The 16252-nt window shown below is 35.9% G+C and overlaps 1 protein-coding gene and 1 long non-coding RNA gene across 4 annotated transcripts in view; one reads left to right on the top strand and one right to left on the bottom strand.

Annotated features, from left to right (window-relative positions):
- Positions 1 to 11412, top strand: part of PKIA (cAMP-dependent protein kinase inhibitor alpha) — a 94804-nt gene extending 83392 nt beyond the window's left edge. For all 3 annotated transcript variants that reach the window (XM_045896345.3, XM_045896347.3, XM_045896344.3), the window contains 2 exons: positions 5374 to 5551; positions 8617 to 11412. In XM_045896345.3, coding sequence (XP_045752301.1) covers positions 5401 to 5551; positions 8617 to 8696 — 231 coding nt within the window. In that variant the 5' untranslated portion in view covers positions 5374 to 5400 and the 3' untranslated portion in view covers positions 8697 to 11412. The remainder of the gene's footprint in view (positions 1 to 5373; positions 5552 to 8616) is intronic.
- LOC123858963 (uncharacterized) overlaps positions 1 to 16252 on the bottom strand; it is a 184137-nt gene that overhangs the window by 114830 nt on the left and 53055 nt on the right. The window lies entirely within an intron of this gene.

Raw genomic sequence — 16252 nt, 5'->3', positions numbered from 1 at the left:
ATTGAGCCCCGCATAGGGCTCCCTGCTCAGCGGAAGGCCTGCTTCTCCCTCTCCCGCTACCCCTGCTTGTGTTCCCTCTCTTGCTGTGTCTCTCTCTGTCAAATAAATAAATAAAATCTTAAAAAAAAAAAGAAAAGAAGGATATTTTTGCCTACTCCATAGCATTGCTATCAGATGAGAAATGATAGCAGTTGTGCTTTGAAAAAAAAAAAAAAAAAGCTTGTGTTTTAAAAAGCCATAAAGAGACTGAGAGTGAGAGACAGTAACAGTGATTGTGAGATAAACTTATTCCTGTAACTCCACCTTTCCTTAACTTTTATGAGATAATATTTATTAGGTTGGTATGTATGTCCAATTCTAAATCGTCAAAGTAACATAGAAATTAGATACTGTGTTGGTTAATGGTGGTAGAATAGATAATGAAAATATCTTTATAACTAGTAACACTGAATTACTCCAAGGTCAAAACCTTTATTCAAACTTACAACTTACTCGCAGACAGGCAAGCTGGTAAAGTAGAAAAATGAAGTGAAACTTCGTAGACCTTCATTCCAGACACTTAATTAAATGTGTGAAGATGGGCAGATCATAGAATTGTCTAGTCCTCAGATTCCTCACCTGTAAAAATTTCTTAATTTTTAGGATTTGGTAATTTAGTATAAACAGGGAAGAGGGAAGTTCTCTGTGGCTACTGATGAAGGATGTAATATATTTTTTCTTCATTGTTTAGTTTTATTCAACATACTTTTATTTAGCACTGACGGTATGCAAAGGACTCTACTAGGAATTGTATGTAACTAAAACATGAAAATGTAGTTCCTGTCTTGTCAGAGCTTATGTTCAGTCTAGAAGGAGAGGTACTAAAATGATAGTTAGAATTTAAGTGCCCTATAACAGGCACAAATCAAGGCCCAAGTGGGAGCTGAAAAGACAGGGAAAAGAAGACAAAGAGAAGATGGCATTTGGCTGAATTCTGAGGGCTAAATCCATTTCAACAAGCAAGTCATTTCAACAAGCAAGTTTGTTAGAGGAAGGCATTCCAGGGAGAATCCCAGACTTCAGCAATAAAGCAGCAGAGGAGCTCTGGAAAAATATCGTGCATTATTCTGCAACATACCAAGTATGAGAGCTAGGGATTGAAGTTAAAGCAACAAAAGTGGGTTCTTTCCAGATTGTGGAAAAACTCAGCAATAATCCTGGGAAGAGCTTGTCCTGTGTTTTACGGGGAGCAAATATGAGTGACATCAAATAAAAATCAACATGACCTGGCAAGTGATTAGAGATGGCTATCAAGTGAGAGAAATAAGCAAAAGTATGCTTCAACATAGTGTATTAGTAAGGCCAGTTTATTCTATGTTTTATTGTCATCTTATTTTGTTTTACTGAATTTGAAATGCTTATGCAAAACCAGATGAAGATATCTATTTAGCAAGCAGTTGCCCTTGTGTGTGAGGCGCCTGTTAAAACAGTCTAAACAGGAGATGCATACTTTTGCATTATCCATTGTGAGGAATTAGAAGCCATGGATTAGATGAGTTTTTCAAGTTAGACAGGAAAGAAGAAAAAAAGGTCAAGGACTGACCCTAAATTCCTACAAAATGTTCCCTAGGAAGAGAAATCTGTGAAGAATACAAAAGTCAAATAGGATGGAACCAGGATGGTAAGGTGATAGCTGTGGTGTTTTGTTTTGTTTTGTTTTTTATCAGCACCTACCATGTGCTTAACATTGTATTAGGCTCTTTGGATATGTAATCCAAATAAATTCTCATAGCTACCTTGAGAACTAAGTATATTTATGACAATTTATAGATGAAACAATGAGTACAGAAATACTAGATATAGCATAACAACTAAATGGAAAGTCTAAGTTCAAATATCTATAATACTACCTGTAATAATCTTGCCTCTGTAGCTTGCAGTATGTGCTGGGGGAGAGTTTTAAGGAGAATGTAATTGTCAATGGCATGTATTGTAGAGAGATCAAACCAGGATGGGCACTCACAAGAAATGTAATAATTAAGCAGTAACTTAATGTTAATACAAATCATTTTAGTGATCCATAAGAACATAATCTCCATAAAACATACTACATAAAAGCCAATGGAATACAGATATTTTAAAGATTTGTTCAAGGAAAGTGAGAAAATAAAAGTAGCTGACCCTTTCTGAGAAATTTAATAAAGGAAAGAGATGGGTGTGTAAAGATGTATGGAGGTTGAGGAAAGAATATTTGGTTAAATGATTGGGTTTTTTGTTGTTGTTTTCTGGTTTTGTTTTTTTGTTTTTTTTAGTAAGAGGACTTGAACATGCTTACAGGCTTATGGGAGAAATGCAGAGGAGAAAGAAGACTCAAATTACTGAGGAAAACAAATAATGAATGGAGCAAGGTCCTATAGGAGGCGACAGGAAATAGAGTCAATAGCATGCCTTAGAAAGAAAGAAACTAGTTCATCTAGGAAAGAAAGAATAGTGTTTTACAGAGAAATGTGTTTGAGAGAGGAAGAAATTTAAGAGAGTTTAAAGCAGATGTCCTATATCTTCTCAGAGAAGGAAGATGCAAAGACATCTCTTAAGGCAGGTGGTATCTGGTTGTGTGGCCTGTAAAGCATTTGGAATCCTTCCCACAGAGAAAAGCATAAGGAAGAGTCAACTAGAGGTGAACAAAAGAATTTCTGAACAACTCAGAGTGTATACTAATAATAGAGTAAAAAATTTCTAGTTGAGCCAATTGGCACAATTTTGTGACTTTTTCTGGTAACACTCAGCTACCCAGTTAATGAGATCAGAGAAAGTGCACCATGCTGTTTTCCTAGGTGAGGCTTAGGAAGATCAAGGTGACAGTAGGTCAAAGGGCCTTCTTGATGCCAAAAAGAAGTTACATGAAAATGGTTGGCGATTGATCCAGACTGAACCTGGAGGAAGCTAAAAAAGGGTTAAAGGAATTAAAAATATAACCAGTGCGAAGAACAGATTCATTAAGAGGAAGAGGGGAAAAAAAGAATAGGTGGTTATGGCCATGAAAGGAATCTCCAAATTCAGAATTTTAGAAATGAGATCATTTTATTTTTTTTTAAAGATTTTATTTATTTATTTGAGAGAGAGAATGAGATAGAGAGAGAGAGCATGAGACGGGGGAGGGTCAGAGGGAGAAGCAGACTCCCTGCTGAGCAGGGAGCCCGATGCGGGACTCGATCCTGGGACTCCAGGATCATGACCTAAGCCGAAGGCAGTCGCTCAACCAACTGAGCCACCCAGGCGCCCCGAAATGAGATCATTTTAAGTGATCATTATTTCTACATCTTCACTTGAAGTGCCATTAATCATCATGCCTTTCAGCTCTCCCCTTACTTATTAGAAAATGGAAGACCAGGAGGTCAAGTGATTTTCCAAAAGTCACTCCATGACTAAACCCAGAATCTTCTGAAGAGCATTTTGAAATTTTAAATAAAATAATAGCCATTAAATCCTATCCCTTAAAAAATAATGATATAGTTGAGTGAATGGAAACCAATGTTACCCATAATATAGTCACAGTAAGCATGTATATACATATATTTCCTATTTCAGAAGTGTATTATGCTATTCCTCCCTCATTCCTGTTTCAGCTTCCTCTTAAAGAAGAGAAAATATAAAAGTTTTCTCCAGATTGAATTAATAGCTCCCTCATCAATATGCATTGGGGGAACTCAGCCTAAAAGGATGCACTACTGACTGCCATCCTAAATTGCAGTGTAGATGGCATCAAGTTATTTCAGAGTGCAAGTGTGCATGCCCATGATGATGTATGGGTTCCACCATTTTTGCTTCCCCCATATTTCTTATACTTTGAAAAGATTCCTTTCTCTTGATTACTGATATGTTTTTAATCTTAAACTATAATAAAATGTAATTGGAATATTTAGGAATAGGAGGGAAATTATTTTAAAGTTCTGTTTAAACAAATTAATGCAACAGAAATTTATTGTTTCTTATCTTACCATCCTTCTTTTGACTTTTAGGGAAGGACATAAATTTATTTTATTTTTTTTTAAGATTTTATTTATTTATTTGACAGGGAGAGACAAAGCGAGAGAAGGAACACAATCAGGGGGAGTGGGAGAGGGAGAAGCAGGCTTCCTGCTGAGCAGGGAGACCGATGCAGGGCTCAATCCCAGAACCCTGGGACCATGACCTGAGCCCAAGGCAGACGTTAACGACTAAGCCACCCAGGTGCCCCAGGAAGGACATAAATTTAAACATAGAAAAAACCAAATATTTGTATTTGGTGGTCTTTTGTTAATACATATATCATATTTTACCTTGAAAATATATTTTTTTGAAAACTCACTTTCATTGGCTCCTTTGGTGGGGGGCAGAGGGAGAGGAGAGAGAGACTCTAAAGCAAGATCCATGCCCAGCATGGAGCCCAACACAGAGCTTGATCTCACAACCCTGAGATCATGACTTAAGCTGAAATCAAGAGTCTGACTTAACCAACTGAGCCACACAGGCACTCCTAATTGACTCCTTTTTAAACGTGAACATTTTATTTCAAAGATTGAGTCAAGAAGGATTGTTATTCCTCTCAAGCAATGACTTAACAAAGGGGCCACAGGGAACCATCCTCCTGGACTGGGAGCAGTTATTTGGTCACTGACATTGCTTAGAATTGCTGGGGGGGGGACACCTGTGTGCCTTAGTTGGTTAAGTGTCTGCCTTTGGCTCAGGTCATGATCTCAGGGTCCTGGGATCGGCCCCTGCGTCAGGGTCCCTGCCAGCGGGGAGTCTGCTTCTCCTTCTCCCTCTCCCGAATTGCTGGTACATGGTGATAATAAAAAGCAAACTGAATTTTGGCCCAATTTCATTATTGTTCTTGGACTCTGCAGACAATGTACTTGCATTCTGCTTATCTCTAGGATGGACCACTTCCATTCCACCCCCAACCTTGGTAGGCTACTGCTCTCAAGTTCTTATCTCTGCAGTTGAAGACTGACTAAAATGATATTAGAGAAGGAGAATTTTATGACCTAACCAGGTTTCCACAAATTATAGTATTCAGGTCAAATCTGGTCCTATTATTATTCTTCCAAATACAGTTTATTACATTTATTTAACATATTTTACTTGGACTACTTTTGCACTACAACCACAAAATTGAGTAATTGGAATAGAGACCATATAGCCCTCAAAGCCTAATTTATTTACTGCCAGGCCTTTACAGAAAAAATTTGCTGACCTTTGATCAAAGATTAAAGCATTACTTGCTTTGCAAACACGTAAGCAAGACAATTATTTCACATTCATATTGTAGGCCAGTAATTTAACAAGTGTCTTTGTTAAATGTTACCATTGACCAACATTATATTTACCTATTAGTTTTTCTTTGTTTTGTAGTCCCTGCTATGTGGATATTTGTTAGCAATGACTGATGTGGAAACTACATATGCAGATTTCATTGCTTCAGGAAGAACAGGTAGAAGAAATGCAATACATGATATCCTGGTTTCCTCTGCAAGTGGCAACAGCAATGAATTAGCCTTGAAATTAGCAGGTCTTGATATCAACAAGACAGGTGAGTTGTTTGACACACATCTCTCTGTGAACATGGGATTATTTGTAGCATTTCACTGAGGAGGATTAAAACATGAAAAACCACCTTTGAAAGTAATTTAGTAGAGTTAGAACAGTCTAAGGCAAGATAAAAGTCAGGGACTACTCCATTTTCAGTGACTTCTCTTTATAGGGTTTCCCACTCAAATGCAGAATTCTTAATTTTATTTTACTAATGCAATCAATAAAGCACATGGGTTTTTAAAAAATTCTAATCTCCATAAAAGCTCTGAAATTTCTACAAAGAATATTTAACAAAGTTGGAGCTCCTACCTTCAGTAACATTGGCCACCTATAACATTTCAATAACCATTTCGAAGGAAAAGGGTCTCTAGGTCTCTATTGAAAATGGAAGTAAAACAGTTTGTTATGTCAATGTCTTAGGAAAAAAGGTCTTTCAGTTTTCTTTTCATGATAGAATGGTTTTGTGGAAAATTTGTTATTATTGGGCTTTGCACTCTTCTTACCCAAGTACCAATGAAAAAGTAAAACAAGTTTGTAATATCAAAGTACTTCTGAGTATTTAAATGAATTCCAATAGTTCTTTCATCCATACTTTTGCAAGATTTAAAACTGGATGTATTTCCCTAACAAATCTGGTATAAAAATAACCTTTAAAAGTAAAAAAAAGGAGTTCATGATTAAGGAACCACAGTGTCATGTACATGAAAAGCACTTTCCAGTTTCTGGCTCATGGTAACCACTCAGTACTCCTTTGCTATGAAAATTTTTATGGCAAAGCCTTCCAGTTATTGGAAAACTGAGTCAAGAGTATAGGTTAATGAAACAGCTTAACAATATTACCCTAACGTACTAGGGATAGTACTTTATTCAGTGGCTAAAGGTCAGCAGGTCATAGATTGGTCTTTTCAAATTCAAATTGAAAATAAAACTTGAAATATACAGACTTGTGTATATTTTAGCTTTTGTTGTTTCCCTATTATTTATTACCAGAAGTTACTTATCAAAGCAGCTCTCAGAAGGGGTTTAGGGAATTATTGCAGTTTGGTGGCATGAGGTAAGTAAAGTTTTTTCTGTAGTCTTTGAGAGTTTGCTAATTTCTTTTATAAGATTTATATTTTATTATATATTAATATTCTATTTTAAATAATCTGCATTAATTTTAGACACCCCTAATATTATTGATAGAGCAGTTCCATTTCTTCTTTTTTTGTCTTCACTGAACTTAAGACTCATCAGCATCAAGACCTATCTTATACAAGAGAATATATTAAATTATTATATAACAATTGAAATTGATATTTTATATTAATAAATATAAGAAAATAATCTTATATTTTATACAAACGGTATTATTAAACAATTTAAAATAATTAAAATATCTTTATGCCACCAGATGCCTTCTTTTCTAAACATTTCTACATTTTAATTGCCATTCTCCAGGCTCCTGAAAATTTTTGTTTGTCTTCAAAACCTAAAGTCCAGAGCCAGGCAAAATATAAACAATAGTAACTTTTTTATTATTCTAAGTACAAAGAACTAAAAATAGTAACTGCAATACTGACAAATATATAATGACAAATGAAATATCAATAGCTGAGTATTGTGAAGGACTTCCTCTGTAACTCATGTTTCAACTTCTTTTTAGTTTATACTCAACAATGTTGCTGTCCCATGTTTACCTTGACTTGTTAACAAGCACCTCTTTAGCAACGGCTCTGCAATTGCAGCATTAAGCTAAGCCGTGAGAATTGTTACCAGACACCTAGAAAGTCCCAAGCCTCACGGGAGTCAAATTCCTCATCTTATCTTTAAGCAGTCAGTTTCATCCTTAAATATTCTACTGTCTTGTATCTGCCCTAATTTGACTTCATTCTTTTGATTATCAAGAGCTTTTCTTATTTATCAAGTTTTTGTTGCATGCGAATCTACACATCTCAGATTCAGGCCATCTACACATCTTGGGAGGTTGTTCATTGCGGTAATAACGAAAATAGTTTATGAGCATTATATGTGTGTGTGTGTGTGTGTGTGTATAGTCATACCCTGAGAACTCCTTTAGGAGCAGAATATATATATATATTTATGTAGAACTGCTTTTAATTTCCCTAAAGTATGGTATCTGGTGAAATGTTTTGTGTATACTTGTTAAGAGTAAAGGAGAAATAGCCTTTCAACATTTTCATTTAAAGAACGGAATAGCCCACTCACCTCTATCCATTTGAATTTTGGTAACAAACACTCAGCAAACATTAATATAGTTTACATTATTGAACACCCAAAAATATTTTGTCCACTAAGCCATATCAGTTGCTTAATAATGAACTAATACATGCAGATATATGAATCTTTGAATCAAGGATTGGCCTACAGCTTGCAAGTATTGAACTGTAGATAAAGTGACCTAATATGGGAAGAAAGCGTTGTTTAATTTCAGTGTTTGCTATGTCACAAGCTGAGATTGCTGCTGAGTACGCAGTTATGAGTGGTTTTATTAGCATTGTGCATATGTTCTTTAATGGCAGACCAGAGGCCATCATAACTATCTGGCAAGGGACCGATGAGCTAACATAATGTCCTTTCATCTTCTACTGTTGCTTTTAATTTAAATTAACTAAACCTCTAAAAAATCAGGTGGATTATCAACAATACTATAAGTAATATAAAATGCAATTTTTAAATATTTCTTAAAATAAGACAGGAGTGAAATGGTAAACTTGCTTCCCATTTTTTATTTCTGCCTAAAATCACTTCTGATTTCTGCAACCTGTGAAACTATAAGTGCCATGACCTGGTCTTGAGATCTCCTAGCATAAATTATCACTAACCATTGTAAAATTGTTATTTTGGTTTTGAGCCATGCTGTCCCAAGTTCATAGAACCAGAATTAGCTAGCCCTTGAAACACTAATTGAGGAATTGATTACCAAAAAAATACACTCGTCTCTATGAGAATTTCAGACTTTTTGAGTATTTCTGAAATTTCCAATATTATATGTCAAGCGTCAGTAAATATAGGCAATAGTTTTTTATTTTGCCTTTATCCTTTTTTTATTGTCTCTTACAGAAGGTGAAGAAGATGCACAACGAACTTCCACAGAACAAAGTGGGGAAGCCCAGGGGGAAGCAGCAAAATCTGAAAGCTAACACCCCACTTTGATAACTTCAGCAACATCTGACAATGTCTCAGATCTCCAGGCCTGGCTGGAATGCATTTGTTTCCAAGAGCGAAACCGGGGGGAAGAAAATAGCTGTGCTACATTGTAGGAATCTGCTCATTATCATGTTAAAAATGGGGGCAGAGGCAGTGGCTGCAGACAGACTTTTCTCTACCTCTGTCATTAGCAATGGTTGAAATCATGTGGCTTGTGTTTGGATGTCATTTTTATATGGATCCTTTCACTTGACCATATGATAAAATGCTTGTAGAGAGTAGCACTGACCTAGATGATTCTTCCTGTAGCATCTGGCCCCTCACAATGTCAGAGGATTTAATTGTGTCTAATTGCAAAGGGTTGGTTGAACCCCAGAGTTTAAATATCTCTGGTCTAAGTATTCACCCAGTAAAAGAACCATCCAGAAAGCACTGTTTTTAGCATTATGTATCTGTGTGTTCCTGCTGTGTTATTTACACTGTTTTGTATTGTACAAAATAGACGCTCAGCACTGCCCCCTTCTTTGATCGCTTATGAGAAACAAAAATGATGTATGTGACTGTGAATTTTTATACCACTCATTTTTAAAAGGGCTGCCTTTTTCCTTCTCCACAGTGTGGTGGTGTACACAGGATAGATCACACTTTTTTTTAACTTAATCTTTCCCCTTGATTCACTGTTGATGAATTAAGTCTAATTCATCAAGACTTTTTTGCTTTATTATAGAGGCATTTGAAAATATCCGCTAATGTGAATTTTACTTGAAATTCAGTCTGTTTGTTGTCTGCACAGACCAGAATTAAATATGCAAATTTTGTTTTATTTTCAATTGGAGAACATTCCCCAATTAATATATTTTAAAAAATTTTTAATTATGAGGATTTTGGAGAATCAGGATGGTGGGAAAGATAAGATAATATTAAGAGCAGGAAACATTTTGTTCTTATGGAATCAAATTACTCAATGCTATATGCTACTATTTAAATTTGGAGGACAGCTTATCTGGATGGAGCTGTAACAGATGGAAAAAATTATCTTGCAATCATGTGGACACCAATCACAAAAGTGAAGCCCTTGCATTGTGTTTTTTCATGTCTTTTTTCAGCCCTATCAGATACAAATGTTATTATGCACTTTTTAATGTTTGTAAACTTTTACTAATAATTAGTGTGAATTGCATTCTGATACAATAATAATTATCATTAGAAGCTAACAAAATCCTCATTAATACTGTTGATAGCCTCTGCTGTGTTTTGACATCATGGTTCTTATATAGAAAGTTTCTGTGAGCTGTGTAATCCCACTGGTCAGTATTATAAAATCATTTATCAGTAGTAATAAATAAGGAACCGGTAATATGCCAATGGCTCATGGGTTACTGGACAAATAGCAGATAACAGGAAGACCCTTTACAATAAAGGGCCCACTTAAATTATCCTCGAGGTCTTAGATACAGTCCCATTCAAGGTAGGTTAAACAGCATTTCCACAGATAATCTCCATGGATATATTGGGAACTCAGCCCTAAGAAAGGTCAGTCTTCCCTCATCCCCCCTTACAATACTTTCCAAATGAGTAGGATAAGGGCAAGGGTATCATTCGGTCCTCAATCATATGTTACTAGAAAAAATATTAATAGTGTAAGTCTCTCAGAAAATAGTAAGTATTAGAGTACCTCATTCTAACCAGTTAGGGTCCCAAATGCCCCATTAAAATTCAAATAAACCCACTTATTAATAGACTCACAAGTGGGAAGAGAGGTTCCTGAGGCTTTTTTAGACAATCTCTGGTAGTCCATTTAAAATATCCAACCCATAAAATCACTTTTTCAATATCCTCATAGCTTTCTTGTGAATCTAGGTAAAGTTCTCTCCATCCTTAAAGTTGTGGAATTCCAAACTGATTACATGTGATTTTGTAAAGTTTAGGACTAGTGCTGAGTGTATGTGGAGAGTTTATATTCCTATGTGATATACTATTATTAATGCATGTGGTGTCATGCTTGTCTTTGAATATATAATAGTGCTAAATTGGAAAGTCATATGGAGCTTTTGAATTATTTTGACCTCTTACTGCTACTTTGTCTGCTATATTCAAACCCAGAGGCATTCCCAACCTAGAAGATAAAAATCTACTTTCCAAAATGTCCACATCCTACAATATTGCTCAGCAAAAGTTCACAGTGTCTTCCAAATTGTATTGTAATATCTTTTACTTGCAAGTCAATAATATACATGGAACTGAATTTTTAAGGACAAAAGGAAAAGGTAGAAAACTAAGGCGTTAGGTTTGAGACTATGCATTGAATGCCCACTAACCAATGACATTATGCTAATTACTTCCCAGCACTTTTTCTCCCATTTAATTGTTTCTCCTCAGAGAATTTGATTAAAGAGGTAGTGTTATCCCATTTCACAGATTAAGAAATTAAGGCTCAATAAGGTATAACTTTTTCAAGTTTAAAAAGCTAATAAATGATGAAATTAAGATTTGAACCTATCTTTGTCTGTTTCCAAGGAGCTTTCTACTGCACATGGCCATAAAATTAAAGCCAATTATAGAGCATCTTTATCTGTAAGGGAACATTTAGACATGAACTGGTTCAACCTCCATATTTTATAGAGGGAAACTGAGTCTCAGAACGGGGAATTGTCTTTCTCAAGGTTACCTAGATAAGTAATGACACAGATGTGACCAGATCATAGAAAGTACACTTTGAAAAAAAAAGAAATTCAATTAGAATTTATTTTTTTGTGTTATACTTTCCCCTAAATATTTTTCTGTCATGAAGTCTATAAATTTGGCATGGTTCAGATTTTTTTTATGTTCCATGCTACTCATTTTGTTTAATTAACTAGAAATATGAAAATTTCAGTTTTACTCATTTGCAATAAATATGAACTTGTCAAATTTACCTTTTATCAATTGTAAACATCCTATGCCAACATATTCTCATAATTCATAGAAATGTTTTTCCAATATATAACAGGCAGTCTTCAATTTTTAGGCAACATCCCAAGGAACTGCCCACTGTAAATGCCATACAGTTGAGTTTTACTCAGACACAGTGAAAATGCACCATTTTATAAGATGAATGATGTTGCTCTTTCTCTTCAGAGAAGCAATAATGGGTAAAGAAATGTAACTGCCAGGTAGCCTAGCTTCTGAGTAAAGCTTGTAGCAATAGGAAGACAATGTATAGTTATCAAGTAAAAAGAGAAAAGCATCTATGACTTATGATGTCTTAATAGGCCCCAAATTGTTCTTTAATTAAAGAGTGGCAGTCTCTGAAGTTATTTGTGAGCTTGTATGACTTTTGTATTTAGTAATGTTGCATGCTCACATAATTGATATTAAAAGTAATACATTTTTTCTGAAATGTACACAGTCTATTAAGAGTATTTATTGAACATACACTATGTATTTGGTGCTTGAGAAAGTGCTTCGAGTGAGAAAGGAGAGATTCAAAGCCTCAGCCATCCTGTGGTGGACATACCAGCATTCTGGCCTCACTTTTTCGGGGCCTTTATTCCAATAATTTTCACCTCCATTCCACTCTAGTAGCCCACTTCCTGGACTTCATCATCTACCAGAGTCAACTCTTAAATTAATTGTAAACCCCACAAACACTATGCCGTTATGGTTCTTACTTGCTCATCTGCAGGGCAGTGATTTTCAATCAGAAGAAAGACCAATGTTTATCAGAATCCCCTGAAAATTTTACAACACTCCTTCCTCCACCCATATACATTCTCTCTCTTGCTCTCACACACACATACACAAACACAATTGCCCCTTGAAAACACTCCCTGTGCAACTTTGGCATCTTTTCCTGCTCCCACCTTCACACTCACAACCTGAGAACCACTGATTTAGAAAAAATGCAGTTTCCAGATGCACCAGCTCTGTTTATGCCACTAAAAAGCTTTAAAATGAGTCAATAACAAAATGGAGTGTTCACAGAGACCCATGGTTTTACTCTATTAAGGAATAACATCTTGGGATAGAAAAAAGCAGAGAGTTTAACTTCTTTTATTTTGGTGTTGCTCTCTTTTCATTATATTATTTTTATCAAATAAAGGCAGGAAAGACCAAGCAGAATCCAAGGTGGAACCCAGGAGAAAGTAAGCGTCGAATTACACCCTGAGTTCAGGCAAGGTCTTAAGCAGACGGGGTAAAAGAGGATGTAGATCTTTAAGTTCATGTTTTTTGGTCATAAGGATGAAACACTACACAGGGATTTGGAACAAAATGCTAGCCAGTGCAAAACAAGTTTGTATTGTCTCTGGTGTTTCTTCTTTTTGTATATTTGTTGCCTCTACATAGGCCACAATGTGGGGATTTAGGATCCTGGCCATCTCTCACTATAAAGTCAAAATCAACAAAACTTTCTGACTATAACTGGTTAACTTTCTAGTTTGCACCACATCTACTTTCTGTTTATATCAAGATGGATGTTTCTGTAGCAACTCTCCCAGTCTGAAATCCACTGTTAACCTCCTCAGTGCTCCTGATTTTCTCACTTTCTTGTCTTTTTGCCATCTCTGCCCAATGAAAACCCATCAAACCATCTGATTTCACTCTACTTGTCTTCACAATGACTGTAAAAAGTTTCTAACAATGCTTATTCATTGTTTGCAACTGCATTTTAGACATGAGTACTGTTCAGCTTTTTGCATCATATCCCAAAGGATAGAAGAAGCTTCCCACTACTGTCTAAGATGTACGTTTTCATCTGACATTTTAATTTTATTTTAATTTTTAAAAAAGATTTTATTTATTTATTTGAGAGAGAGAGAGATAGTGCATGAGCAGGGGAGAGGGGCAGAGGGAGAGGTAGAAACAGGCACCTGACACAAGGTTCCATCCCAGGACCCTGGGATCATGACCTGAACTGAAGGCAGACGCCTAACCGACTGAGCCACCCAGGTCTCCCAAGTCATCTTTGACATTTTTAAACCATTTTCTTTCAGGAGGTCTGTTAATTATCCTTTTTTCTTTACTGACTTTACCCTTTTCTACAAATGTACTCAAGTTCTCAGTTCCACTCTTAACTTCACTACTTGTATTTCTCAAAATAGTAATCTTTGCTTTTGTTTTCATGTTTCTCTTCATTTCTCATCCTTTTGCAGTTTGACTTCCAATTAAATTTTTCTTATCACCAACATCTTTAGTAGTTTCTGGACTGCTAGTATTGTCACTAAAACCCCAGTCAATGTGGAAATTAAAAATGATGATGTTCCAGAGGACTCAAGCTTCTCTTAAAATAAAATTTAATGGTTCTGTAATTCTAATTGATAGTTTGCCAGGGTGTAGCTGCATAATTAAGGATGGAATCTATGTATCCCATAGATTCTCTAGGTTCACATCTTCCATCATATATGGATGTGCCTTTTCTCTTCCACCACATTCTCCCCGTAACGTTTGCTACATCCCCAGGTCCTATAGTGCTCATTTCTTTATAGGGATGGTTGCACATATGTAGGCACTAACCTGGAGCCTGGACATCCACAGATGGGCAAGATTAGCTTGTGATGTTTTAGGGTTCTGTATTCCATTATACTCCAGGATGACTACCAGCAGTATCACTAGTTTCTCTCAAAGCAGCCATGTACAAGCAAAACCACTCAACTTCTTTGTACCCAGACCACTCTAGTTCTCTGAATTAGACCCAAGTGAGTATATCAATTCCAGTGGTCAAATATATTGGATAGTTTATGTATGTTTTACAAGCCTATCTTATGGCATTTAATCCTGTTCACCATGGAATCTTTTTTGAGATACTTCCTTTACTTTCCTACCCTATCCCCCACCCCCAGGAGTATGTATGTATGTATTCAATCCTTTGTTCCTTTTTTCTGGCAACTCCTCACTTTCCTTGACAAATCCCTCCTTCTCTACCTCCCCACTAAATACTGTGGTTCCCTGGGATTCTATCTTCACTCTTCTCTAATCCCAGTGTTCACACGACCTCTTCTAGGCCAACATCATCAATCACCACTTTTATTCTGATGAATCCCAGAGGTCATTCCTGACCATGTGACTTATTGGACAGCTCCATATGGATTTCCCCAAAACATCTTAAAATTCAACATTCCAACACTAAATCCATTCCCAAAACTGCTTTTCTTCATATGCTGCAGATCTCATATAATGGAAGCACTGGTTTCTCAGCAAACTTAAATCAAAATTCTTACAGTTCTCTTAACTCTTGTTCCTCCAATTTGTTTTTCAGTCCATCAATTCTAATTATTACTTACTTCTTGAAACTTCCCACTTCTTTTTGTCTGCATTACAACCCTTTAAATCATCACTTATCTAATATAATGCAATAATCTGCTCATCAGGACCTGCCTTGTCTGGCATTCTCTCAACCAGATGTCTCTTTCTAATACATAAGTCTGATTGTTTCACTCCCCTAATTTTAAAAAATCCTTAAATTTAGCCAGACAAAAAACTTTTTGGTATAAGTGCCACATTTTGTTTTTATATAACTCCTTGTTCTGTGTTAGCTGTTTTCCTGTTCCTAAGATGTTCTTCATGCTTGACAGCAAGTTCTCATTGGTCCTTTCAGATTGTGTCCCATTTTACCCTTTAGAGCCTTTTTGACTTGCATCCTCATTCCCAAGCCCCACCCTAGGTAATTAGCTATTCTATACTCCTTGATCCCCTAACACTTGATCTGCAAATGTATCTTGTTAGATCATAGCTATTTGTTTACATGTGTATCTCTCCAACTAGAATATGAGCTCTTTCAGGGAAAAAGCCCTGTTTTGTTCATCTCTGTCTCCTCATTGTCTATTAATATTCAATAAATTTATAAATGAATGTCTGACCTGCTGAAGCTCACAAGGTAGTTAACAAAATTTACACACAGATTGATTAGGGAAAAATGCAATACAGAGATAAAGTTGATAGTTGAAAATAGTAAAGCCTGTATAATATTGCCTTACAGAAGGTAAAAGCTTAATTTTTGCCTAGTTTATGAAATAGTCTATTTTTATTTATTTTTTAATTTTATTTTATTTTTTAAAAAGAGGGAATGGGGAGGGGCAGAAGGAGAGAGAGAATCTTAAACAGGTTCCACGCCCAGCAGGGAGCCTGAGCTGGCTCCATCTCACAACCCTGACCTGAGCCAAAATCAAGAGTCAGATGTTTAACCGACTGAGCCACCCAGGTGCCCCATTAATGTAACTATTTTTAAATTTGATTCTCAAACTGTATGCTGCACATTTACACACACACAGATTTGATATGACATACAGAGATGAAATGTCCAATAGGATAATGTATAAATAAATGAGCAAATTAGAGTAAGGCATCCAGCTAAACAGTGACCTGGTAGAGGTATTTGGCATTCTGTAGTACAAATCCCCTTCAATTTGCCAGAATTGAGAATAGACAAAAAAAAAAAAAAAAGAGAGAGAGAGATTATATCATAGTCTCCTAGCCTAAGCAACACATTAGTCAGAGAGCAAGATCTCTAAGCAGACTTTTGGTCTTTAAACAAGGGGACACTGAAGTTTCTAAGAATATGCTTCAAAGAAAT

Source organism: Mirounga angustirostris, unplaced genomic scaffold (assembly GCF_029215605.1).
Source record: "Mirounga angustirostris isolate CCGP_5_RB_7025 unplaced genomic scaffold, mMirAng1.0.hap1 SCAF_4, whole genome shotgun sequence".
In the NCBI taxonomy this organism is placed as follows: domain Eukaryota; kingdom Metazoa; phylum Chordata; class Mammalia; order Carnivora; family Phocidae; genus Mirounga; species Mirounga angustirostris.
This window is presented reverse-complemented; position numbering and strand designations above follow the sequence as displayed.